The sequence below is a fragment of the Opisthocomus hoazin genome, chromosome 3, assembly GCF_030867145.1.
Source record: "Opisthocomus hoazin isolate bOpiHoa1 chromosome 3, bOpiHoa1.hap1, whole genome shotgun sequence".
Lineage (NCBI taxonomy): Eukaryota > Metazoa > Chordata > Aves > Opisthocomiformes > Opisthocomidae > Opisthocomus > Opisthocomus hoazin.
This window is the reverse complement of record NC_134416.1, coordinates 87577622-87603973: the sequence shown is the minus strand read 5'-3', so window position 1 is coordinate 87603973 and position 26352 is coordinate 87577622. Positions and strand designations below refer to the sequence as shown.

General features: G+C 54.8%; 1 protein-coding gene across 3 annotated transcripts; it reads right to left on the bottom strand.

The window, feature by feature from the left end:
- Positions 1 to 2420: 2420 nt before the first annotated feature.
- Positions 2421 to 20146, bottom strand: TFAP2A (transcription factor AP-2 alpha). Of its 3 annotated transcripts, XM_075415306.1 has the most exons (8): positions 17053 to 17097; positions 13722 to 13748; positions 12056 to 12490; positions 9065 to 9116; positions 7508 to 7739; positions 6567 to 6685; positions 4133 to 4274; positions 2421 to 2709 (listed from the first exon to the last, which is right to left on the bottom strand). In XM_075415306.1, the coding sequence occupies exons 1-8, from the start codon at positions 17095 to 17097 to the stop codon at positions 2421 to 2423; spliced, it is 1341 nt and encodes a 446-aa protein (XP_075271421.1). The 3 variants fall into 3 exon arrangements, with proteins under 3 accessions (XP_075271421.1, XP_075271423.1, XP_075271422.1); XM_075415308.1 differs by lacking the exons at positions 13722 to 13748; positions 17053 to 17097 and adding an exon at positions 20114 to 20146; XM_075415307.1 differs by lacking the exon at positions 13722 to 13748 and having other exon boundaries at positions 17053 to 17103.
- Between the last annotated feature and the right edge of the window lie 6206 nt (positions 20147 to 26352).

The window sequence follows — 26352 nt, the reverse complement described above, 5'->3', positions numbered from 1 at the left end:
TCTGAATTCTCACTTGTTTTTACAGCCCATCTTCAAGATGTACACTCCGCTTTTTTCTTTAAAGCAAGCTTCCCCATTTTACAACTGGTTTACACCAGAAGAAATTCAACGTAAAAATTTCAGTCCCTGACAAACTGACACGACCATCTCAAAATGTCAGTCTGTGCATTCCACTAAAACACGAACCATCAATCAGAAATAATCTGTCTCCTGCAAGATTTCACTAAAGTTCACAACCGCGAGATGATTTTGTTGGCATCGACTACGGAGCTTTTCTTTTTTCTGGAGGGGGAGGGAGCACCCGGCTCTGATTCACCAGTATACAGGTTTTTTCATAGCACCTGATTTTCAGTGTTTGTTCGGTAATGATTCTTTTTGAAATGTCCTTCTCGAGATAATGGGGAGGGTTTTTTGTAATCTCCACTCTCCGTTAGGACAACTACACATACAAAATTTTATTGGCTTGTAATTCTGCACGCTATGTATAAACATAAATAAAAACCTAGAGGTCAACATAAATAAAATAAAACTTTATTTTTTTTTAAATAAAATTATGTTTTGGTTAAAGAAAAGATAGTGTGTCATTTTGTTAGTAGTACAGACAATTTTTTATCCAAAAGAATACATTGTGCTTTATTGTGTCATTTGTCTGAATACAGACTCAGTGGAATATCTAAATGATACCCTGCTCTGAACTCCAAGTTGAAAGTAAGTTTTTATTATACTTGAGGGAAACAATGGGTTCAGCTGCTTATTGCAAGGAGCAATTGTCAAGGGAGAGTTAAACTCAATTACTGTAACCATACTGAATAAAAAATACTGCCAAGAACAAAAATGCGCCTGGGTAAAGACAGCCACTGAATAAAAAAATCGACATAAAGCGTATCAAATATTTATTTATCTGGGCAACAAAGGACTATGATACATTGATAGGCATGGAAACTACTGCCGGCACAACTCAATACAATACAACTATAACTGCTTCCAATATGGCCAGTGGAAATACAGGATACCAGGTGGTCCCAAATGTTTGAAGTTCTTTGGAAAAAAAAAAAGAAAAAAAAGGAGAAAAAGAAAAACAAAAGAAAGGGAGAAAGAAAAATTAAAAAATAACAAAAAAGGGGGGGGAAGGAAAGAAAAGCTAAATCTTGTTTTAAAAGACAATATTAATTTATTGCTCTGATGGTGCTTTCGGGAGAAGGACAGTGGATGAAAATAACTTCTTCTTTCATTTTCCACAACACATAAGGGTTGTAAAACCACTAACATGTTTAAAAACCTTGCCAGGGTCCAACATCACTTTATTTTATCTTCAATGAGAAACTAAATGTCATACTAATTATATATAAAAATTCATGGTTTTTTATTTGTTCGGCTGCTTCACTGTCGCCTTTAACATGCTACAACAGGGCTAAAAATGATGAATCCCAGAGAAAAACCCCCAAAAAACCTCTGATATCTAAATAAGTACCATGAACCACATGATGAACTAAGAGGGGAAAATTTAAAACCCACTAAACAAGAGGTAAACGAGATCACCAGATAAATAAAAAAAGGCTTAAAACAGACTCACCATATTTACAATTCCCATTAAATTACACATAAATAAATATATACATACATGAACACTGATTCCCTTATATAATAACCGTGAATCGTGTTGCAATAAAAAGTTCAAGTTGGTCGCTTTACCTTGGTCAGGAAAAAGTCCTACAACTGAAGATATGACATGGAACTGCTTGTGTTTTGTGTTCAAGTTTATTCACAATACTGATAAAACGTCATCAGTCCTTTTTGCCTTTTGTTTGTTTGCTGTTGCTGCTGCTGTCGTACTTTTTTCGCCTTTTTTCATTTTTAATATGGCTACAATCTTAACTGAAGTTTATGTAAGAGAAGGTGGTGATTCAGTCCGGTGAAGCTCATAGAATTTTTTAAGTATTATTTATTTCTTTTTGGCTTTTTTTAAATTTTTTTTAAATATATTTTTAGAAAAAAAAGTCCTTTTCTTTTTTTGTTTTGTTTTCGGTTTTGTTTTTTTTTCCCTCCTTTTGTTTTATTTAAAAAAAAAGTTCACAAACTCAAGACAGAACTTTTTTTCTTTGCTGGCTCCGTCCCCCTGCTCTGTTCTCTTAGGCTCCAAACTGGGGTACAACGATGGTGGCAGCGGGGAGAAGGTGGGGGGGGGGGAAGTCAAGAAGGAGCGAATGGAAAGCATGGATGCTGGGAAGGGGTATGGGGAGAGGGCAGCGCAGTCCTGCCGAGTCAGAGAACGGGACTGGCAGAAGGACACCCATTCTGCTGCTGCAGCCTGGGGTACTGGGTGCCGGGGAGAGGGAGGAGGGAGCTGAACGGATGGATGGGCTACGAGGGGGAAGGGAGAGGACTGCGTGGCGGGGTTTGGGTGGGGGGTGGGGGGATCCTCACTTTCGGTGCTTCTCCTCTTTGTCGCCGCTTTTGGTGCTGTTGTCTGTGTGGCTGTTGGGATTGTTGCTGAGGTACATTTTGTCCATGGCCTTGAGCGCCTCGGTGAGATAGTTCTGCAGGGCGGTGACGGCAGCACACACCGCCGGGCTCCCGAAGCCATGCGAGATGAGGTTGAAGTGGGTCAGGCAGCTCTGAATGCCCGGCTCCAAAATGGGGTTGGGCCGCGAGTTCCCCAGGGGAGATCGGTCCTGAGCCAGCAGGTCGGTGAACTCTTTACAGATCTGTCTGTGGCACAAATGGAGCAGAGAGACAGAGGGGAGGGAGGCAGGGGAAGAGAGGGGGAGAGAAATGAACCGTCACTGGCAGCAGCAAAGCCTGTGCACGCTCCCTGCGAGACCGCAGGAGCCTCTGGAGCAAGGGGGGCTGCCGCCCCTGAGCCCACCAACGCTCCCTCGCCTCTGCCCTTCTGCGCACCCCGGACCCTCGCACCTCCCCGGCACCCACAAACCCCGTCCCCTCCACCTCACACATCGCACGGACAAGCGACGGGCGGGGAGGCACGCACCCGGCTCCCAGTTTACAAACTGGCACGCAGTTTATAAAAACTTCCCCAGCGGGGCGGAAGGGAATAGACGGGGTGTGATACCCGAAGCGACATTATCCATGTCTTTCGAGGCACGGGCCTCCTCCCTCGCAAGGCTCAACCACGCCTGCGCGTTGGGAAGAACGAGCGAGGGCAGAGAGGGGAATCGAGGCTTTAAATTAGGGTATTCTGAAACATTTATACGTGTACATTTGCATCTCCAAATCCAGAGGGACCTTCCCACAGAGGGGAAGGCTGATGCTAACTGGGGTCTGGAAATTTTCTTCCAGGGAGGTGGGAGAAGAGCGGATACCAGGGTACGGTGCAGCAGTGAGGTTATGAGACGAGAGTTATATCATCCACTTGCTGCACAAACGGTTGGAGAAATAACACACCTTACAGCAAGGGAGCTCAGAGGCGCCGGGGAAACCCCTGTCTATTCTAAAACCTGCGCTAATGTCTTCCAGCTGTAAAGCGGCTCCCATCTTCTGCCTGCGCCCTCTGGCACCGTGCCCTTTGGTGACACCTCCATTGGTAATTAAGGGCTACTAAACAACCCTTTTAATTTCCAGCAAACATATCAAAACAGTCATTTTCTTTTCACGCACCACCTGGAAGTCTAGGCAGCCCCACCGATGATAAACTCCGCTCGCATTTTAACTGCGTACAGATTGTCATTTAAAATATATTTTTAATATCCCTGTACTCACTAAGTAACAGAGCTGCTTCGGCAAAAAGAGCCATTGCCGATTTTAATGAACTGAAATCAGTTTAATGTGCCAGGTTTATTTTACTGTCAATGGGAAGCCTTCCCTCCTACCTAAATTGATAAGCCAAGTGAAAAGGCCTTAGCTCTGAAGAATTACAGCTTTTTCTTCAACTAAACATCCACCCACAATTTTCATGACTCGCTTTCGAGGTAATCTGCACAAAGGGACTTGATGGAAACCAAGTCGGGTTACAGAGTTCTCCCTTATGGCAGGAGGGCAAACACACTCCCTCACAAAAAAAACAACCCATCAGCCACTGGCTACGTGGCAAACGCTCACAAATAAAGGCCCCAAACCCGGGTTCGTTGCCCTCCCCTCACTTCTGAGCAACATGCCAGAAAGGTAAATGTCTTACTTTGTAGCTAGAAGCATGTTTTTTCTTGTGACTTGCTCGTTTGGATCGGAATGTTGTCGGTTGAGAAATTCAGCTACTGCTTTGGCAGGAAATTCTGTCTCACAAACGTACCCAAAATCTCTAGCTAGATGTACTGCTTCGCCTGAAAAGGGAGGCACGGGTGGGGATGGGAGGGAAACACACAGCTCATCAGTACACATCGCACAGAGGCAAAAATCCATTAGAAAAAAAAAAAAGCACCACCTTCTACTCAGGCTTTTCTTCTGAAAGGCTCGGGCTTTTTCCTTTTCTTTTCTTTGAAAAAGGTAGGGTAAGAAATGCTAATCGCATCTTATCTTGGAGGAGTTTTCTTTGCTTCAGTCGAGGGCAATGCAAATGTGTATTTTCATGACAATCGTTACAAGTCAAATCTCGCATAAGAATTTTTTAAAGTTTATGTTACGAACAGATACTTTTAGACAGGCAGGCTCCATCCACTCAGAATGCCTGCTCAGATTTACATATCCGTACCTACACACAGCCATTTACCTACATTTCATCCACAGCTATTTACTCTGGAAATGATTGTTCGCCTCGGCCACGTCTCAATATTCTTTCACAATGCATCAATGATTAATATTGATCATAATTACTCCTAGAGCTCTTCTAAATAAAATGCATTAAACAGCTAAGTGTTTAAAATTTAACTTGATCGCATATAATTATACGTTCACCCCCAAACGATTAACCATGAGAATTTTAGGGTCATTCCACCGAGTCTGTCTGTTTTGTTGATTTTCAAATCTTTGGTTTTAATTTCCTGAACCAGTTGGTTTTTACTGCGGGGCTTCCTGCCATTAGCTCTAGCTCCGGAAGAACGCATGCGCCAATTAGAGCTTCAAAGCCTCAGTCCAGTGAGCTTGTTTCCATAAAATGGAGCGGATCATAAACAATAACAGTATTCTCGAAACTGCCTCATCGCTACAGGACTCAAAGCCCCAGCGATGTTTATACCATCATCCTCCCAAAATTAGCCACCATCGCTGAGTTACCTGGAGACTGGGCCTCTGGTTTTGTGTTTTGTTTTGGTTTCTTTAATCATTCTTTTAAAGCCTTTGTATGTGAAAGCCAAACAGAACAATAGATTACCATCAAACCTTCTCCATATTCATTAACATCACAAATAATGTTAAGCATCTACCAAATACAGACTTTTAACAAGTTTTTGCCTCATGCTTTTTTACTAGGCGCATGGATGCAATTGCGAAGCCTTTTCAAGAACACGAAGCCACAGTAATTTCCGCGCAGTACAAATACAGTGCGGCCACTAATCCCGATGTTCAAAAAAAACGAAGCCGGGCATTGCGCACCGCTTCTTTCCCCGTCCCTTCGAACGTGAAACGTCTCTCGCAGAATGCGAAGCGACAGCAAAACAAAGCCACAAATCCCCTCCTACGCCTACACAACCGAACTTCAGATAAACCTGCGCAGCCCGGGCTGAGCTTAACAGTGCTTTGCAGCCTACACCGCAGTCGAACCCATAAGCGAGGGGAAAGGAGGAGGATCTGTTTGCTGGCCTTGGGCTTACTTTGTGCCAGTCGGTCTGACACAGCAACTGCTTCAAAAGTGAACGACCGCAAACTCTGGAGCTTCCCACCTCCCGGTTCCGACAGCGTGGGGCATCCCAAGGCGTTAAAAGTACGCTGCACCTTTTCTGGCCAGAGCAAAGCAGTGGAGAACGATATAGCTGAGTGAACATACGTTCTGAAAATGAGAACCAAAAGGGAGCGGGGGGTGGCAGTGGTTCAACTTTGAGGCTTTCAGGACACCGTTAATTCGTGGCTGAGGTCAAGGATTCCCAAATTAATTCAGGAAGTAACGGTCACGCATTTCTCAAACGCAGAGGTCAGAAAACCCAAATGATTTACTGTTACGTGGCTGCGGGCTGGGAGGGAGAACAAGCTTAAAAGTAGCTGCGGTTTTGGACATTTAAAATTGCTCGGTTGTCCACCTGTGCCAGGAGGAGGACGGTGAAGCATCAGAGGCTCTGCCCTCTGTAACTTCCAACCTGATGCTCGGGGGTCTCAGATGGGGCTGAACCCACACCCCCCCCCCATGCTGCTCCCAGTGCGACCCGCTTACTCCAGGGAGGGATTACGCACTCAAACAAGGGAGCAAGATGAGGCCCTGAAAACGTTCAGTTCCGAGACTCAAAAGCAACTAAATTGTGGAATGCAATGCTGAGTCTGCAGGACTCTCCAGGTCCGTTTCAGGTTAGGGCAAAAGGCACAGCTTCAGGTTTTTTTCCGAGGCACAGAAAACAACGCCCTTCCAATTTCCAACCAGCAGCGCTGACTCATGGCGGGGGGCACCCAACCCAACCTCACGTCTTCTCCCCATTAGGCAAAAAGCAAGAGGCATGTTTCCCCCCTCCCTGGCTCTTTGAGTCTCTTACCCTCCACCAGCGAGGTGAGCAAGGTGACGTTGGCAGCTTTACGCCTCCCTGCCGGCAGGTTTAATCCGATTTTGTCCAGTTTCTCCCTCAGAGATCTCCCTCCATTTTTAGACTTCGCCCTGCTCCGCACAAAAAAGGGTGTTGAGAAACGGGGCTGGGGGGGGGGGCACCCGCTCCCGCCTTGGCTCCCACCCAGGGATCGCCCCGACGCGTCGCCTCCCCCCCGAGGGGACTGACGGGTTTTGGAGGGGGACGACACGTTCGTGGAGGGCTGAAGAAGCAGGCGTCGCTGGGCCTCAGGCTACCAGGATGGGGCTTCGGGTGGCTCCACGCCTGGGCTCTCACTGGGGTCTGGATCAGCCCCCAGTCCAGCAGGGAGCTCCAGGCACGTCGTGATCCAAGCTCCTGAGGTGCCACGGAGCCCCGCAGCCCCCCGGGGTGCTATGGGGGAGATGGGTTTGTCAGGCTGGCAGCCCCCCACCCTCACACCCAGGCCCGCGTGGCCCATGCGCACGGCATGGCCGGACCGAGACGGGCCACAGAGGTGCGAGCTGGCTTCACTAATCCCGGGCCTTATTCCCTGCCCGGGTGCTGCCTAATTGCCTGGGCGAGGTGGCGGGCCCCGGGGCGGCGTGGGGTGCCCGTGATGGTGGGTCAGCGTGACACGGGTGGGTTCAGTGTGACACGGGTGGGCACCCTCGGCCCAGGCGCCCCCGAAGCGGGGCCCGGGGGAGGGCCACACATGGCGGCGCGTTGCCATGGCTACAGCCCCCCCCCCCGCCTCGCAGCGCTGCCCCGGCAGCCGTGCGCGCCCCGCCCCCTAGCGGCGGGCGCCGCGCTCCCGTCCTTCTCCCGCGGCCGCTGCTGCTCCCGGCCCGGCCCGGCGGCAGCGGGCGTTATCGGCCGCCTCCCCCCCCCGACCCCCTCCCCCCGGCCCTCACCTCCGCAGCACTCCGCCCAGCAGCGAGGCGTTGAGGCACTCGGGCGGCGAGAGGCGTCTCTGCACTTCCGCCACCGTCACCTTGTACTTGGAGGTGGAGCTGAGCAGCGAGAGGCGGCCCGGCACCGAGCAGAAGACCTCGTTGGGGTTCACCACCCCGCCGAAGAGAGCGTCCTTGTTGATGGGGATGGAGGAGACGGCGTTGTTGTTAGACTTGGAGAGGGACACGGGGCCTGCAGGGAGGGAGGAGCGGGGAGGTGAGGGTGAGGAGCGGGGGCCGGCGAGGGCACGGCGGCCGGACGCCCCTCCGCTGGCCGGGGGGAGCGGGGACGGAGCGGGGCAACCCTCGACCCGCAGCAAACAGGTTAAGAAATAACAACCCCCCCCCCCCCCCCCCCCCCGAACCCTCCCCCAGGGGGGGTCTGACGGCTGTTCGTTAAAGGTCCCCTCACCAACACGAGCGCCCGGCGCTCCCCCCCCAGTCACCCCCCGCCCCCCCGAGCCCTCCGCCGTCGGCGGGCGCAGCGCGGGGGTCCCCCGCGTTTCGGATGGATCGCTGGTGACGTTAATGGCTGTGGGAAGGCTAATGGATACACCGGGAGTTAAACGAACTCTGGAGATTACTAATAAAAGAGCCAATTATCATGTCGGCTTGGAAAGAGCAGCTCTTCGGATTTATCCCTTGCACGTCTAATTTGACGTGACAAAGGCTTTGCTGGCGGGGACGGGGGGTGAAACTTTGAGCTCAGCGACTTGGGCCGGGAAGGAGAGGAGCTCCGTGCAGCACCCTGCTCCGGGGGGGGGGGGGGGCCAGGGCACCCGAACTGGGGGGCGGCTGCACGGCCGGGGCACCCCTCGGAGGGGGAGCCTCGCCAAGCAACTCCCCAAGGCAAACCGGTCCCTCACTGCCGAGCACCTCCTTCCCCAGCCGCCCCCCCGGGCCCCCCGAAGAACGGCGGGGACAGAGAACGGGAGCCGGTGCGCGCCCCGTCCAACACCTCGCACGGTTCTGAGGAGCGGCTCCCGAGCCGTCCGGTCCCAAGCGAAGCCGGCGGAAACCCCAACGGAGGGACACCCGTTTTACTCCAGAAATTCGCCCCTCATTCTCCCAGCAGCCCGGCTCCTCGCCGCCGTCGTTCAAACGAGAAAACCCGAAAGGAGGAAGGAGGAGGATGAGGAGAAGGAAGTCCGCTTTCCCCGTCGCAGCCCGGTCCACCAACAACGACGGAACCCCGCTGCCCAGCCAGATGCTTGGGGCAAACCGCAACACCGAACCGCCCGCTAACGCACCCAAACACCAGCTCGGGTTTTTCCTGATCGTCTCCTGGCGTTCTCCCCCGTCAATTAACAACGATAATTAAAACCCCCGGCAAACATGCCCTCTTAACCCGCGTCGCCCCTTTTTCTTCCTCTGCCTCCAACCTTTCGGCCAAAAGTAGGTGCCGGAGGAGGGAGCCCGGGGGGGGGGTAAGGGTGGGTGGGAGGCCGGGTGGGTCCTCCCCGCGAGCAGCCCCCAGCCTGTGACGACACGTCTGCGATGCGCGAGGAAACGGCTTACCTTTCTTAATCACGGTTTGGTCTGGGATGTTAATACCGGGGTCTTCTACGTGCTGCAAGGAAAGAAAGAGGCAGGGGTGTAAATGTACAACCGACAACAAAAGGTGGGGAGAGCTGGGGTGCGGCAGAAGTTGTGTGGTCCCCCCCCCACCTTCCCCGGGCAGGGAAATGACAGATCCTGGGGGAGGGGGGGGAAGAGGGGATCTGGGGGGGATTTCCTTTATCGGGAGGGATCCTCCATCCCTCCCCACTCTTCCCGCATTCCCCAAGGAATAGCAACCAAATAAATCGGCCCCCACACGCCCCCGGGGTTTGCCCGGCTGATCCCGACACCCGAGTGGCCTCCGGCTTCTGCGGGGTCCCTCCTCTCCTCCCCTCCCCTCCCTTCCCCTCCCCGGGAAGCAGCCCCGGCCCGGCCGGTCCTTCCCGCGCCCGCCGGAGGGAAGGCACAAAGGAGCCGGAGGTGTGGGTCCACGCAGCCCCACTATTGTCCCCCCGCAGGTTCCGCGGTGGCGGCTACAGCTGGGTTTACGCGCGGCGGAATCGCGACGTGATTAGAAAGTCAAATGAAATCATGTTTTCTAATTCCGAAAAACTGACAGGCAATCTAATGTCTGGCTGTGTTTACAAATTAACACCAGTGCTGCTGAGATAGAAGATTTCGCAATCGTTACAGAACCCAGGCATTACCATTTAAAAAACTATTACTTCCTTCTCTAGTCTTTGTCCAACAATAATACCGATTCTAACATTTTCCATTCTGTCTTGGATTTATGCTCCTGTTAATTGTGCCTGATCTCAATGATTCCGGGTGGATGGTACTAAGTTGCTTTATTACAGGTTTTATTATACTCAATGCTCTCATTTGTAACTTGCCTAAAGTGCTTCTGGATTTAAGTATAATTAAATTGAGAAATGTTCAGAAATGACTACTGCTGCAGTTCTTGTATTTTAACTATATGGGGAAATATGATCCCTTTATGCATGCACCCTAAACCCATAAAGTAAATGTAGTGTGGCATAATACTTTTATTTGTGTTATTTCTACACGTATTCCATACAGGGAGGACTGTTAAGTTTAACATCCCACAGAGATATTTACGATTAAATAATTTTCACCATCTACTTGATTTTCTTAAATATTTAGCCTTGTTTTTATTAAAGGTTAACTGTTGCAGCAACGAAAAAATTCAAAACGGACCCTTTCCCAACCCAGATTTCTGTAAGGGTTGATTGTTTTGTGGTGGTTTGTTTGTTGTTGGGTGTTTTTTTCACAACTAGCTAGAATAATCTTAAAAGATACACCCTCTGATTTTTATGCTTTCCTTCATGCAGCCTGCCGGTGCAGTTTTACAGAGAAGGAGAAAAAAAAAAAAATTGGCTGGACTGGTTTAAGGATTTAAACCAGATGGCATTTGGTTTTCACAAAGTATAGCAACACTATTAATCCATAGATCCCTGAAAGGCAAATCAAATGATTTGTACTGAAAATATCTGCAGAGGAGGCTTCCCGAATCAGCCTGCTGCCACGGAGCACCATTAGACGAGAAGGAGAATTCGAGAGAACATTTCAGGTCATGTTGCTCCTAAGACAATCAGGGGCTCGCGGTCAACAAATTAGTTTATTCTCACTGTTGCCTCCATCTCATTTTATATCAAGTTTAAAGAATCGACCTGCTTTTAACGGATCCAGATTGCTTACTAAATCCTCCACTTTGGGAAACGTGTGTGCTTATTGCAAAACTGCTCAACAGAACCCTCAATTTTCTGTGGCTAATTCAGCCAGATGAGGGCTGTAATAAATTCACTGTTTTCCCCGAGTATAATTTACAAAAGATTTCAAAATGAGCCCCCCCCCAAATAGGTAAGTTCATCTGAACGTTATCCTTGCAACACGAAACTGTACTCATTAAACTGTCAGCGAATATATTGTTGTAATATTTGATCCTGTAATTTGGGATGGCATTTCAGCAAAAATCACATCCAGATACCACAGCTCCCTCCTCCTCTTCCCTGCTGCAAGTCGAGCAGCTTCAGCCCCTCAGCCAGAGCTCTGCGGGGCTTTAATAAATTTATTGCCACGTTCTAATTCCATTTTTGGGGAGAAACCCAGAGAGGCGAACTTTGATCACGACCTATCACACCGCGTAAGGCCACTTTCCTAACCGAACAATAGCCCTGGCTCGCCTTGTAAATATCCTGTGCGCTGATGTCATGCTCAATTAGAAATCTTTTTTCTTTTATAATCTGCATTTATCGATAACAGAATTAGGCCCCCCAAATAACGCATCCTCCAATAGGCTCCCAACATTTAATTTAATATAGGGTGTAGCAGATCTGGCTCGAATTTGATAACCTATAGCTAATGATTGATGAGGTCATCCGTTTGCACCACCGCTAACAGGAGAAGGCAGCGATTTAATACAGCTCTTCCCTGATTTGCCAATTAATTCCTTTAGAGCAGAGGCTCTGCCCGTATCCTCTGACAACTTTGGATGTCGTTATCCCATATGCCAATTCCATAATCGCAGGGAAACCGATTTTTCCTTCTTAGGCCACTTTCACCCACACTTTTTTTTAGTTTTGTTTTCCTTCCCCCCTTACGTTTGCCTGGGAGGACGTTTAATGAGCGCTTGCATTTCAGACTCGTGTTTTTCCCAAGGCAGTGAGAAATCCCCAAATGCGTGGCCCTGTGGTGATATTCTATATTCTTCCAATCGTAACAGCTTATTGTCATTGAGAAGGAAAGATATTGTTAACGATGACGGTAAATTGATTTATTTATATTTTAGCGGGGAGGGAGAACCTATTGTTCTAGACGGGGGGCTTCGCCTTTCCCGGGGGGGGGGTTTCTTTTCTTCCCTCCCCCTTTTTTTTTTTTTGGGGGGGGGGGGGTGTCTCCCTCCCTCGCTCCCTCCCTCCGAAATTCATCTCCCGCGGGTGTGGGGGAGAGGGTCGAGTGGTCCCTGAGGCGGCCCCCCCCTTTCCTTACCGGCACGTCCTCGATGGCGTGAGGGATGGAGTGGAGGGGCAGGTCGGCCAGCCCGGAGCCCAGGCCGTGCGGGGCGTGCAGCAGGTCGTCGTGCCGCCGGTAGTCCCTGCGTGGGTCGAGACCCGAGAGCTGGTGGGGCAAACCCCGGTGCGTGTGGAGCAACCCCGTCTCCTGGCTCTGCCTCTGTCCCGGCCATCCTGGGTGCTGGGGCTGCGGCTGGGCGTGGAGGGGGTTGAGGCTGTAGGGGTCGTTGACGTGGGAGTAGGGGTCCTGAGACTGGGGGTAGATGGGCTGGTAAGGGGGGGGGAAGTAGGGGGGTTGGAAATCGGCGTTGGGGGTGTGGGAGAGCGGCGGGGCGCTGGTGTAGGGGGACTGACCCACGGTCCCCAACTGGGGTAGCCGGGCTGTCCCGTTGCTGGTACTGTCGTGGCGCTCCTGGGGGGGGGGGGAGAAGGGGGAGGAGGGAGGGGGGAAGGAGGGGGGAGAAAAGAAAAACAAAGATAAAATCAAACTGTTTCTCCTCAAAATCGGCTTGAGAATTTCACCGATCGGGCAATTCTTCCGCTCCGACGCGGAGAAGAGCGGATCTGGGCATCCCCCTGCCCCCGATTTCCCCTCGCACACAATTCAGAGGCAGTCTCCGTTTTTAAATAGTAACGGCAGTAACGATAACAGCCATAATTATAACAGGACTGCTTACAATCGTAGAATCAGAGATAATAATTAATAAAGCATTGCGGCGATACAGCGTGGATTCCCAACAGATCGCGCCCCAGCATTTCGGGAGCAGATATTTCCCGCAAATAAAAAAGAACAATTCTCAAGCGGGGGTTATGAAAACAATAATTCTACGGCAACCCAAAAATCCTCCCGCCGGCCCTGGCCAGAACCGAGACGAACACCGCTGCCAGGACTACCGAGCAGGCATCCCGACAGAACCCCGCAGAACCCAAGCCCACTGCCATTTTGTCACCAGAAGCAGCCGAAATCGGCTCTAAACCCAACAGGTCGTGTGTCGTGTACCCCCCCCTCCCCGGGAGTTTTTACAAAGGTTTTGGGGCGCGGGGGCTGCCGCGGTCCCGCCGCCGACGGGGAGAGCCGGTGCCCGAGAGGCGGCCGGGGCAGCGGAGGAATGCGCCGGGTACCGGGGCGGGGGGAGTACTGCCGGGCCGGGCAGAAAGGCCCACGGGTGCGTCGGGGGAGAAGGCACGGCCTCCGAGGAGGAGGAGGAGAAGGAGGATTCAGGGAACAGATCCCGAAAAAAAAAAAAAAAAAAAGGGAAACGAGAGAGCTGAAAATACTCCGTTTGCAGGTGGCAAGGTGGAGGAACAGGGAGCGGTAGGGTTCAGGCAAAGCCTTTTGCCGTTCGCTTGAAGCAGACCGAAAAGGGAAGAAAAAAAAAAAAAAAAAAAAAAAAAGGAGAAAAGAGATGGAGTGGGGGGAAGGTAAGCCACTGGATTTAGAAAAATGAAAGGAAAAGAAAAAAAAAGGAAAAAAGGAGAAAAGAGATGGAGTCGGGGGAAGGTAAGCCACCGAATTTAGAAAAATGAAAGGAAAAGAAAAAAAAAATAGCCCCCTCTGGCAAGCCGTGCGCGAAAACCCCGACAACAATAGCAACACCCAGCAGACACCGAACCCCCTCCGAGCGAGACGCGGAGCCACTCACCATAGCCGAAAAGCTGTGCACTAACATCTGCGGAGCGTCGGGGCTTACGAGTCAAGGTAGGAAAACAAACAAAAAAAACCCAAAACACCCCAAAAGCCACCGGAAAGGCCGAGGAAGGGGTCCGCCGGAGCGCGCGGGCCCCCGTCGGAGCCCCGCGGGCGCGGAGGGGAGCGGCGGGAGCGCGGGCGGGGGGGGGCGGGGGCCGGCGCTAGGCGCGGGCGGAGGGAGCGGGGCGCCGGGGCTGCTCCTGCACCGCGGCCGCACCGCCGAGATCCATCAGAACTTGCGCCGGTCTCCGCTGCCCTTCATCGGGTGCTGCCGAGGCGAGGACTCCGTCCCGGCGCGGCGGTGCGAGGAGACAAAGTTGGGTGCCTTTTCTTTTTTCTTTCCTCCTTTTTTTTTTTTTCCTCCTTTTTTTTTTTCCTCCTCTTTTTTTCCTCCTTTTTTTTTTCTCCTTTTTTTCTCCTCCTCTTTTTTTTTCCTCCTTTTGCGTTTTTGTTTTGTTTTGTTTCTAGCGTGTGTGTGTTCGTTTCTTAATTCTTTTCTTTTTTTTTTTTTTCTCTCCCCCTCCTCTGTCTCTTTCTCTCTTTTCCTCCTTTGACTCGGCTGCTGCTTCACTTGAGCTCCTAATACCAGATCTGCTGCCTTCCTGGAGACTCCTAATAGCAGATATTCATGACTATTAATATTACACGAATACTTAATAAGGGAAGAATGGCTGGAAATCGAGCGTGAAGCGAGGAGGCAACTCAAGGCAGAGCCTGTTCTAAATGACGTCCATTGAATGAAGAATCAGTGTATCTAATCAGAGATGGGGGAGAGGGAGAGAGAGACAAAAAGGGAGAGAGGGAGAGGGAGAGAGAGAGAGGGGGGACATGCTGCTGCGTCTGACGAATCACAGGAAAGGGGCAACATTTTAAAAGGTTGCAGGGCATGCAAAAGTGAAAGAGAAAGAGATCCGGAGAGAGAGGGAGAGGGTGGGAGCCAGGAGGGGGGTGCGGAGCGGTCGGGGGAGGGGGGGGAGACGGGCAGAAGGAGAGAGAGGAGGGGGCGCGGGATTCCCCCCCCTCCCCTTCGTTTCTCTTCCCCTCCTCTCCCTCCCTCCCTCCCTCCCGCCGCCCCCCCTGCCCCCAGCCCCGCCGTCCTCGGCGGGCGCACCTCGGGCTGCGGCTGCTGCGCGTAGCCGGCCTCGAAGCCCAGGGAGAAGAGCGGCTGCTGGCTCCCGGCTTGGCTCTTGCCGCCCTCGGCCCCGCCGCCGCCGCCTTTGCGGGGGGTGGGCTCCGGGGGGCCGCCCGCCGCCCCGTCCATGCCCGGGCGAGGGGCTCCCCGCGCCGGCTCGCCTCCGCGTCCCGGAAACCGGCTGCGAAAGTTGGGTCTGTCTGTTGCCTGTTTTTTTTTTTTTTTTCTTTTGGGTGTCTCCCCTTCTGGGTGTCAGCCCTCCTCCTCCTCTTGCTGCGGTTCAAGCCTAGCGCCCGGGGCGGGGGGGCTGGGGAGCCCCAGGAGCGTCCGCCGGGCTCCCCGCTGCCCCCCTCTCGGGAGGATCCGGGAAAAGACGGGGGGAAAAGGCAGGAGGCGGGGAGGGAAGGGAAAGGAAGGAGGGCGGGAGGGACTCGTGGGGGAGAGGGAGCCGGGAAAAGAGGCAAGGCGAGCGCTTCTCCCGGCCCAGACAAGCCGGGGCTCCGGCGCAACCCGTCAGACTGGCTGTGCAACTCCCAAACAACTCCCTCAAACAGGCACCGCTCCTCTTCGCAGCCTCCGCCCGGCAGGGCTTTTATTCCGCTTTTCTTTCCCCCCCCCCTTTTTTTTTTTTTTAATCCCCCCTCTTCCTTCTTAAAGGCAGGTCCTGTCCCCGCCGGGGCACAGCCACCCTCTTTCCCACCCCCCCCCTCGCACCCTGCTCCCGAGGAAAAGGCGGAGGGGGCAACCGCAACCCCCCGCACGGGTGCCGGCAGGGCGGCCGCGACTCCCTCCCTGGCTGGCAGCACCTCGGCGCAAAGTCCCGTGAGCGCAGGGCAGCACAAAAGCCATCGGCGGCGAAACCCACACGCTCGCACGTGCCGATCCTGGGGGGGAGGGAAGGGGGGAGGCACGCTTTCTTCCCGAAATCCAGCTAGGAATACACATATATTAATTTTTTCTCTTAAAAAAAAAAAAATAAAGCACCCCTGACACCCTGGCAGCTCATTCCTAGAAACCGAGCACCCGCCAGTGAGTGGACCGCAGAGCTCGGCTTCCGCACCGGCGGGCAGTTCTGTCCCAAACTCCTCGATCCGGGATTAAACCACCAAACCGCTCAGCCGCCGGCGCGCCGGGCGAGCCCCCGGTCCCTGTCCTAAGCTGCAGCATCACCCCAGCGCAGCGGCGGGGTCGGAGGGGAGCGTGGCTCCCCCATCCTTCGCCCCAGACACGCAGGCTGCCGGGACCTTCCCGCCTGGGTCACGACCAAATCACTGCGTTCATTTGCGAAGTGGAGTCCTTTATTGCGCGGTTTAAACGCACGGCACCGGCGAGTTTTCCGAAAAAGGGTGACAACGGTATTCGTTGGTTTGAGACTGGGCACGGGTCCCGGGCATCGCTCTTCTTTTTTTTCTTCTTCTCCTTTTTTTTTTTTTTGTCAGATTAAAGACACTCGCCTCTTGCTAAAAATAGGGATGCGCACACAGACACGTAGAGAGATGTGCGCACGCAACCTGTGCTGGACGTCTCCAAAACCAAATGAAGTGGATTTTTTTTGTTTTGTTTTTCGAGCGGTTAAAATCTCGTTGCTGAAAGCCGTGAGAGCGCGGCCCTGGAAAGGAGGAGGCTGGGGGAGCACGGCTCCCAGCCCCGCGGTGTCGCTTCGGCAGCCGACCCCAGCTCGGTATAACCCACCCGCAGCTACATCGAAAAGGCTGGATTTAAGCGTCGGTCCTGGAGCCGATTTATTGGGATGTCTCGGGTACCTGGCGTGTGCAGATTGATTCTCTTCCCTTTGTCTCTTTGCCTTCTCATTCATTCATCCGTCCGTCCGTCCGTCCGTCCATCTATCCATCCATATGGATGAGCGCAGCATCCCACAGAGCCTAACCTAGGGAGGATCTGCCTACGGACCGGGCTGCTGCCGCATCCCGTTTGCTTTCCCTCACGCACTTCCCACAAAGCTGGGATTCCACAAGCCCCGGAGCTCCTGGGGGAAGCACCCCGGCCCCTCTCCAGCTTGCGGGACCGCCAGGAATCCTGGCGAAGGAGAAGTTTTTTCCTAAACGAAACTGGGAGGTGGGAGGGATGCTGCGGGCTCCCGCCAGCGGCTGCGGGGCCGGGGGGCTGCGCCCAGGCCGGGGGAAGCGCTTACCTCACATTCCTCATACTTGATATTATCCGTCAGTTTCCAAAGCATTTTCATGGATTGGCGTGAGGGAGAGAGGGAGAGAGGGTTTGTTTCTCCCTGCCTTTCCCCGCGGTGGTGGCGTGGGGAGCGCGGCTGACGGAGGCTGCTGCGCCGCTCCCTTCCGCGCTCGGAGATCTCCCTCTAATGGTGGAAACTTTTCCCTTTTCCAGCTCTTTACCCGCAGCCTAATCGCCTCATTAGCATATCGACAAGCAGCCCAGTCGCTCGCCGGCACGACAACCTGCAGCGGTGGGAGCAGGTAGAAAGGACCCGAGAGTAAATTAAAAAAATAAATAAAAAATTAAAAATTTAAAAAAACACACCACACCTACCCCCCCAAAAAACAAACAAACAAAAACCCCAAACAGATAAAAAAAAAAAAAAAAGCCGCCTCCAACTGGCTGAGCCCCGGGGCGTGAGGGCGGTGGGGGGGGCAGCGGGCCCTGCCTGCGGGGGTTGTGGGGGGGGGAGAGCGGAGGGGGAGGGAAGGGGCCAGCGAAATCCAAGAGGCGACCGTCCCCTTCATCTGTTTGGGGCTAGCTATGAAGCCACACTCTTACCCCTACTCCGGGGCTTTTTTGGTTTGGTTTTGTTTTTTCTCGGGGTTTAGAGAAGCCAAAGCAAGGAGAAATGAGAGTCGGGTCATGCTCTGACGAGGTTATTGTCTGCGGAGGCTTCTGTTGCCTCCCCTGGATCTGATTTGATCTTTTCGGTGGATATTTGAAAAGCCGCTTTCTTTTGCAAACTATTTTGTTCCTCCCGGCTCTGTTGGCTACTGGTCTTAAAAAAAAAAAAAAGAAAATCCCAAACAAACCTCAGGTAACCTCCCAGACAGCAGCGGGCAAGCGGCGATGCGAAAGCAGCAGGAGCCAAAAAGCCTTTTGCAAGCGCTCGGGCGAAGGGGCCGAACAGTCACCGCCATCAAAACTTCGGTACTTCCTTAGGTGGAGCGCGTCGTCTGCTTGACGATCGGCTGCCAAGCGAGCGCCCAGCCCGCCCTCCCGGGGGGCTGCTGTCCCACCCTGCTCCTCGTTTGTTCCCCCGGGTGCCCACCCGTGCTCCGGCCACCGAAAGGCTTCCTTTTCCCCCATTCTCGTTCCTTTTTTCCTTCCCCTCTCGCTGATGCCGCTGGGCAAGGCATCCTCCTGCCCGCGGGGCCGGCATGTCGGCCCTGCCGCGCTCCCCGCGCGTCCCGAGGCTGCGTGGGGCTGGGGGGGCGAGCCTGGCCGCCCCGCCGCTCCCCGAAACTTCCCTCTGCCAACCGCACAGCCTGACCCCTCGGTCCGGGAGACCCCTCGGGGGAGGGCTTTCTGCCTCCGGGGGCACACGGGCCCCCCCGACGCCGCGGGGGGACCGCAGCGGGCTCAGCCCACGCGTCCCCACGCCGGGAAAGGCGGCAAAGCCCCCAGGCTGCCGGGCCTGCTCCTGCACGCCCACCTCGACAGCCCCAAAACGGATTATTTCCCCCCACCCCCAATTCTTTCCCCTTCTCCCCCCCCCCCCCCCCAACGATGCTCTTTTTCACCAGCGCTTTTGTCTGCGAGTGGCAGGAGAGTAAATTGTTGGTTTTACTCCCATTGAGGTTCAAATGGAGCTGGCAGATTAAGCCTAGTTAATGCCCCGGGGGGGTGAGAAAGGGGGGGGGGGGCGGGTAGCGAAGGGGCCCATTACCCCTGAGCGCCGTCCTGGGAGAGCCGGGCCGGCCGGAACAGCCCCTCACCCGGGACTCCCGTGGGCCGAAGGCCGGGCCCTTGTCCCTCCTCTCCCCCGTCCTCGGGCCGGCTGGGGTGCGGGGGTAGGAGGGGAGGGGGCGGCTTTCCCGGAGAGACCCGCCCGGGGGAGGGGGGGAGGGGCTCAACTCCGGGGTGCAAGGAGAAGTCGGGAAGAGATTCCAAGGCGGACAGCCCGGCAGCGCGCTTACACAAGAGTTAACTTCGGCGCAAAAAAAAAAAATTAATTAAAAAAAAAAACCCACCCTCCCTTGATCGCTTCTCCCCACCGGCCTGACAAAGACGCCGGTTTTAACGATAAAAAGGATTAAAGAAACATTTTTGTTTACTTCCTTTTTTTGTTTTTTTTCAGGCGACTTACTGACACCCTTTAAAAAAAAAAAAAAAAAAAGAAAGAAAGAAATTAAATAAGGCACTCCGGAGAAAGGCTCAGTCGCCAGATTTGAAAAGTTGGGAGCAGAAAAAGAAGCCAGGCTCCCAGTCTTGAACTGCACTGTCCTGGAAAAAAAAAAAATACTCCTTTTCGGTAATAAAAGCCCGGGTGTTTGAACTGGAGGGCTCCTCTTCCCTCTGCACCGGCCCGGGCGGGCGGACACCGGGGCCCCGCCGGGACCTTCCAAGCGCCTCCAGCTGTCGGGCCCGCCGCGATTTCACGCGTGTCGTGGGGGGGTCCCCCCATCCCCACCGTGTCCGCAGGGCTGGGTCGCGTTTCCCCCTGCCTTGGCCCCTTTCGCCAGTGGGTGCTGCTTTTCGCGCCGAGCTCGCCCCCGTGGGAAGGCTTTCCACGGGAGCCCCGGGCGCGTCTGCCGCTGCGTGGGACCCAGGAGCGTTGGTTTTTGCCCACCGGACGGGCTCGAGTGGGAGCTCGCAGCCATCCTTCAGCCCCCCGCGGCCCCTGCCCACGCCGACGGAAGCTGCCCCGAACGTGGGGGGGGGGGGTGCACGACGCGCTCCGTGGGCAGCCCCAGGGCTCCGCGGCAGGCCAGCCCCGGACAGAGGGACGGCCACAAGCCTCCGGCCCACGCTGCCCGGCAGCTTGACCCCGGGCCGGGGCAGCCCCTCGCCCCTCCGGACCCCGGCCCACCGCTCTCTACCTGTTGCAGCCGGGCCTCGCCGGTGGCAGCTCCGAAACCCCCAAAAATCCCCAGCCCCCGATCCAGGTTTGCCCCCTCTCCCTCCCGGCCCATCACCCTTTCCAGCCCTGCCTGCCGTCCTAAAATAGTAATAATAAAAAACCCCCAAAACCAGAAAACACAAGCTTTCCCCCCCCGCCCAGGGCAGGAGGGTCTCCTTACCTGCCAGTCCCCCATCTTGGCGAGGACAGACATCCCGGCTGCGGGCTCCGGATCCTCAGGTCCCCACCGGTCATGGACTACGCGGGGCGAGCCGCCCACCCGTACGAAACTCCCGTGGGTAAATCCTCCCTTTACCTGCGCCGGGGCTCTCTCACCTGGCCATAAAGAGATGGGTGCTCCCTGCCCGCGCCTGCGCGCTGCCCCCCGACCCCCCCACCCCCCCGGGGGTTCACCGCCGCCAGCCCCCGGGGAGCCTGCCGGGCCTGCTCCTTCCCCCCCCCCCCCAACCCCGAACGGGGGGCAGCTCTGCCCGCCCGGGTGGGGATAGGCGAGCCCCCCTCCCTCGGGGTAAGTTGCCGAAATGGCAATAATAAAAGTAATAACAGCCCCAAAGGACAAAGAGCCGAGGGGGGGGGAACTGCACTCGCCCCAGAGGGTAACGGAGGCTCTGGAAGCGGTCGGTGGAGTCCAGGGGGGATCAACGAGCCCCCCCCCCCAACGCAGACGGACTCCCCGGTACGGGTGGGTGGAGGGCAGCGGCCGCGGGAATGCTGCACCCCACGGGCCCGCGGGACCTCCCTGTGTCCGCAGCCCTTGTCCCCACCCGTGTTTTGTTTTTTTTTCCCCCCCCTCGGGGGGTTCCGGTGCCGAAGCGCCCCGGAAAGCTGCCGGGGTGCAGGGGGTGTAGCGCGGCTCTGATTTCACGCCCCGAAAGAGGGGGAGCGCGGCCCCGGCTCCATCTCCGGGGGGTGGGCACGGGGTGAGCGGGGGGCAGCAGCATTCCAGCTACGGGGTTTTGGGGGGAGTGGGGAAGGGGGGTGCAGCTGATCCCCGCTCCACAGTCGCACAGCGAGCCCTGCGCGTTTCAGGAACGTGGCGTCGAGTCCCGGGCGTGGGTGGCTCCGGGGCTTCCTAAAATCCGGGGCGCGTTGCCCCCCCCTCCCTACGACGCTGTCCCGGAGTGCTGGGCTGGTCTCAGCCCCAGCAGAGGGAAGGGGAACGCACCCGCTTGCCCCCAACCCTGAGACCCTGGGGACAAGGACCCTGCGGGAGGAGGGGCAGACCCCAGGTGGGAAGCGGGGGGGGGAGCGAGGGCCGGCAGCCGGGGCCACAGGCACCTGAATCCCCGGTTCCCGCAGCCCCGCGGGGCTCCCCTTCCCCCCCCCCTTCCCCCTCCCCCGCCTCGAGCCGGGGGTCGGCGGCGACCGGGCATCCCCTCTACGGGGAGACGCGGACTGTGCGGGGCCGTGCGAGGAGCGCTCCCAGCGTCGGCCCGACGGTGTACGGTTAGCGTCAAATTACAGCAATTAGCCGGGCACCGGAATTTAATTACCTGGCCCTGCCCATTCCCCACCCCTCCCGGTCCCGGGGAGGGAGGGGAGCAAAGGCAACCCCGTGCAAAACGGGAGAGGGATGGGGAAGATGTGCGAAGATTTTGTGTCTGTGGGGCTCCGTGCCCCCTCTCCTTCCCGACGGCGATTTTCGCCCCACTACGATTATTTAAAACGCTCCTTTTTATCATTAATTTTTTTTTTTTTTTTCGGGGAGTGACTCCGATTTGAAGTCGGCCTCCGGCGAGACGTTGCCGGTAAACTCGGACGCCGCGTTTCTGTTACACCCCCCCCCCCTCCCCGCGCTGGGATCTCTCACTTTTCCCCGCCTCCATCGCGGGGTTAGACACCCCCCGGCCGGGACCCGAGTCCCGCAGCCCGGCTCTGCCCCGCGGTACCGGGCAGGGAGGCGGCCACCGCACAGCCCGCCCGCGGGGCTTCTGGGGCTCTCGTCGGGCTCTTCCCTGCCCCTTTTTTTTAGCCCAGGGGAGGAGGACAGGGGCTGGGCGTGCTGCAGAGCCGGGGGGGGGGTGCGGGGAGCTCCTTTTCCCCTCCCCGGGGCGTTTGGTGATCGCACTTCGGGGGTGAATTCGGCTTCCCCAGGCGTTTAGAGGGCTCCTTTCCCTCGCAGCCCGGAGGGCAAATCCGGCGGGTAAAGGTGCGGGGGTCTGAGGCCACCCCACCTTCCAGGTGCCAGCTCTGGTGCCTTCCTCGCCCTGCCTGCCCCACCGCCTGCCTCCTCCCCGCGCGAAGGGAAGAGGAGGCCGAGGAAACGTCTCCCCCCGGATAAAACTGTCGCTTTCAAAGCAAAGAGCGTAACAGCATGGTTTTTTTTTTTGCTTCTCCCCCAGTCTGTGTCCCACTGCCCGGTTCCCAGCTGGGCAGTGGTTTCGGCAGGTGGATCGGAGGGAGTCACGGCGAAGCTCCATCCCCTCTGATTTATCTCTGGCGGGTCCCCCCCCGCGTGTCACGGCGTGGGCAGCAGGAGGGGGGCCGAGCCCTGCCCGCCCCCCTTCTCCGCCAGCATCCTCTTGGCGAAACCCCTTCGCGCATCTCTTCCCACCCCGCAAGGGGGGGAAGAGATGCTTTCGGGGGGGTTTCCCCAGACGGGAAGGGGGGGGGGGGGTGCTTTCCCTAGCCGGACCGAGTTACCGGCGGGTCCTTGCATCCCTGAGTCGTCGGGGCCCCCACCTGCCTGACCCCCAGCTGCCTCCCGGAGCTTTCCCTTTCCCTCCCGCCGGTGCTGCCGGCCCCCGGGGGGAGCCTGCCGGGAGGGTGGGATAAACCCGGCTCCCGATGCTCTGCGCGGGGGGGGCGTTGGGGTTGGCTATTCCTTGCATTGCTGCTTTTCCCTTCTCCCTGCCTTGGCGCCGGGAGAGGCTCGGCGTGGCTGATTTCCACCGGCTCCCAGCCACATCATTTGGGTTTTTCTTTTCCTTTTTTTTTTTTTCAAATAATTTTTGGCAGCGGCCAGCCTGCGTCCGTGGGGCCGCTTGCTTCCCCCCCACCCCCCGCCCTCTCCCCAGGCGCCTGTGTTTTCGGAGGGAGAAAGGAGAGCTCCAGGTTGGTGTGGGTCTGCTTCGGCTTTGGCGGGGCGGGGGGAAGCGGGGCAGCGGCTGCTCCCGGGGGGAGGGTCCTCTCCGCCCTGGGGACGAGGCATCTTCCCGGGCTCATCTTTGAGCGGAGGGAGCGGCGGAAGGAAAGAGGCAAAAAACGTCGGGACATAAAAAAAAAAAAACCAAAAAACCAACAACCCCAAACCCTACAAAACAAAGACAAAAAGAAAAAAAAAAAAAAAAAAGAAAATAGACATCCCTCTCCTCGCCCCTCCTCGCCTCGCTCTTCCAATGTGATTCAGTGAGTTTTGGGGGGCCGGTGCCGGAGAAGGGGAGCTGCTGTGTCTCGGGTGTTAGCGGAGAGGTTTTTCCCCGGTCGATCTGCGGGTTCGTGCCTTGTTTTCACGCCGGGGGGGGGGAGCCGGCTCCCGGCGTTGGAGCAGCCGCAGCCCCCTCCGCGGCGGACCCGGGGAAGCGCTTCCCACGCGCGGCGTGGGATGGTGTGGAGGAGGGGGAAGAAGGGACAGGAGGAGGGATCCGTCCTCGTCCACCCCTGGCTGGTCTCCCGCCTGTTCGTTTCAGCAGAGTTTTTCCTCCGAGCCCGTTTCCCACGGGAGAGAAGCTCAACCGAGAGCAACAGGTCGCTTCGGCCGCTCCTGGGACCCCACGAAGCCAATGCCCCTTCCCTCCCCTTCACCCCCCTCTTTGCTCCGGGACACGATTTGAAGGGCGATGCGGGGCGTCACGTGTGAGGCGGGCACGGAGCCGGCGCCCCTGCGCAGCCCCCGCGGAGAAGCGGGAGGAGGAGGAGGAGGATGAAGATGAGGACGCTGCGGCCCGGGGTTGGGCACTGCGGTGCCTCTCCTGAGCCCTCCCCAGCCCAGACACTCCCGGCCCGGCGCTCTGAAGCCCCAGCGGGCTGTCGGGAGGCTGACCAGTTTCGAAACCAGCTCTGCGTACGAATAACTGCTTATTTTCAACGCCAAATGAAGAGGCAGGGGGGACCTCAGCACAACTTTTTGGAAGCGAGATGAAAACTTTTATTAAAAAGCAAAGTTTATCCAAGCAGCACGTGGGGCTCGCCTGCTCCTTTAATATTCATTTGGTAAACTAACTGCACTAAAGCGACTAGACAAGCAAAACCGGCAAGCGACTGAGAGTTCCAACCGAGCACGCACGCTGCGGTGCCGGTGCAGCCCAGCCGCTGAGGGCTGGCCAGTGTCTGCATGAGCAGCCGCATGGTACAAATCCCCACGCTACAGAGACCCCGTGGAAATGTGACAGGTACATTCTGCTTCACCAGGTACCACTTTCTCAGCCTAGGCCCTTTAGGGGTAGGTGTTGTCATCGCCGCCTCCAGAAAACGAGCTCCTGAAAAGACCATCTCTACGAATAAAGCATCGGTGGGGTAAAACTCTGTGCTTTGGCTCTCATGGATTACTTGGGGAGCAGCCATACGGTCTCGAATACAAAAGTTTGTGAGGAATTAGTCTTTTTTGTAAAGCACAATAAATCCATGCTAAAGGCACCGAGCACTTTGTCTTTGGAAAATCTATCCACTGTAAGCGTGCCAAGATCTGATTATTTCTTTACTCCAACCTGGACACTTCTTCTGTTGTACATTTCATTTCCTAAACAGGAAAAGAAACCCACCTAGTTTTAAGAAAATAGTTGCATTTGCAGCTCAGACTTAAAATTGGAGTATTTTCTGGGCAATTCTGGCTGCTCACATGTCCTCAGAGAAAGCTTTTGCATTTGAAACACAGGCAACTATCTCGCCAACAATCTCATAGCTGCTGTAGATTGCAGTTTTACTGACCGTGCCACCCCAGAAGAATTACAAATAAGTTTTATTTGACATTTATTTTTCATCAGTAAAATTGTCAGGTGAAATTTGGAGAACTGTATGCTGTCTACGACCTTTCAGTGTGACCTGCCTGATCAAGGCATTACCGCTAACATAAATGTTCTAGGAAGGGATGCTGTTCTTTTGGCGAAGCTTCACTGCCTTCGCTTCCCCCCCCCCCCCCAAATCCACTGATGCAACTGCACATACCCACCCAGCTGCACACATCCTGAGTACGAAACACAAAGTTACGCTCTAGCGTTAAGTCTCTACACAGAGAGTTTTGCTTGGATTAAGATTTCGAAATTGAGCTCATAATAAGATATGCCATGAAACCTCAAACAACCCTCCTCCCCCAGGGATATTTATCTTACACATTTAATTGCCCAGTAAAACAAATTCTGTATGTGTACACTTGTATGGGAAGGATTTTGATCTGGTGATTTTGGTGTATCTTCTGATCTGCAGCAGCTTAGAACGAGTCTGTACTAACATCCTTAGAAACTGTGGAGAAGCAGAAACTGTGCCCCGCTAAATAACGTCTATTCAGCTGCTAAATATTTACACATAGGCAAGAATGAGCTTTCCTTGTAACGCTATCTCTCAGCTACACGTTAGAATTCAAGAAAAAAAACAAATGCGAGTCATTTAAGCATAGGCCAATTCCCTGCTTTTGCTAAAGCAAATAACAGAGCTCCGCTGACTTGCGTGGGGCAGAACAGGGCTCCTTCGTCTTACCTTCATGTCATATTAACATGGTCGGTTTTATAAAGACTTCCTTCTCAAAGCACTCGCTACTGTACAATAAGTCTCAGGAAACCCTCGAGAGGTGCACTGTTACTAGTTTATCTGCTTTACAGATAAGTAAACTGATGCGAGGGGAAGATAAGGAATTTCCCCAAGGTCTTGCAGCTGGTTTCCTGGAGACAAGGGAAGGAAAGGAAACCAAGAATTGGGACTGAGCTGACCACCAGACCGGTATCTGCTCCTCCTACTGCTGGTGACAATATGTCCCATAGCCAGGAAAGAGCTAGCAGTGGGTGATCAGGACCTCTATATAAACAGGTTGTTTCCAGTCAAAGAGCTTAACTGTGTTCTTTGGTAGCTAAACTTGGGCACCCACATTTGAAATCCTCAGCTTCTCTAACGATACTGTGGTGTTGCGTCCATCCTAGCGTGATACGATGCATTGGAAGTGGAACTTCTGTCTTTAGGGCGTTGAATAAAATACCCTAATAATTCCAAGACAGACATGTTTAAAAAACAAAGCCTGGTATTACCCACAGCAGAGTTTAAATAAAGCCTACTTTGATATGCCTATGCTAACATTAGAACTGCTGTCTGCAACGCATCTATTTTAAAGCGTTGAATAATTACAAAAAGCCATATTACTGGAAAATGACTGTTGGAGGCTCTGATGTCCAAAACAATATTAATCTGCACAAAAAAAAAACCCTTAGCGATCTTTTTTAACGAGAAACTTCCAAGGCTGTAGTCTTTAATCTA

What these genes read in the sequence shown, in the direction of transcription:
- TFAP2A (XM_075415306.1), bottom strand. Translation starts at nt 17,097, where the DNA reads ATGCTTTGGAAACTGACGGATAATATCAAGTATGAGGAATGTGAG. An exon ending in CCAAACCGTGATTAAGAAAG is followed by an intron (nt 7,740 to 9,064) that starts GTAAGCCGTTTC and finishes CCCTCCCTGCAG; the next exon opens with GCCCCGTGTCCCTCTCCAAG. An exon ending in GCTCACCTCGCTGGTGGAGG is followed by an intron (nt 4,275 to 6,566) that starts GTAAGAGACTCA and finishes CTCCCTTTTCAG; the next exon opens with GCGAAGCAGTACATCTAGCT.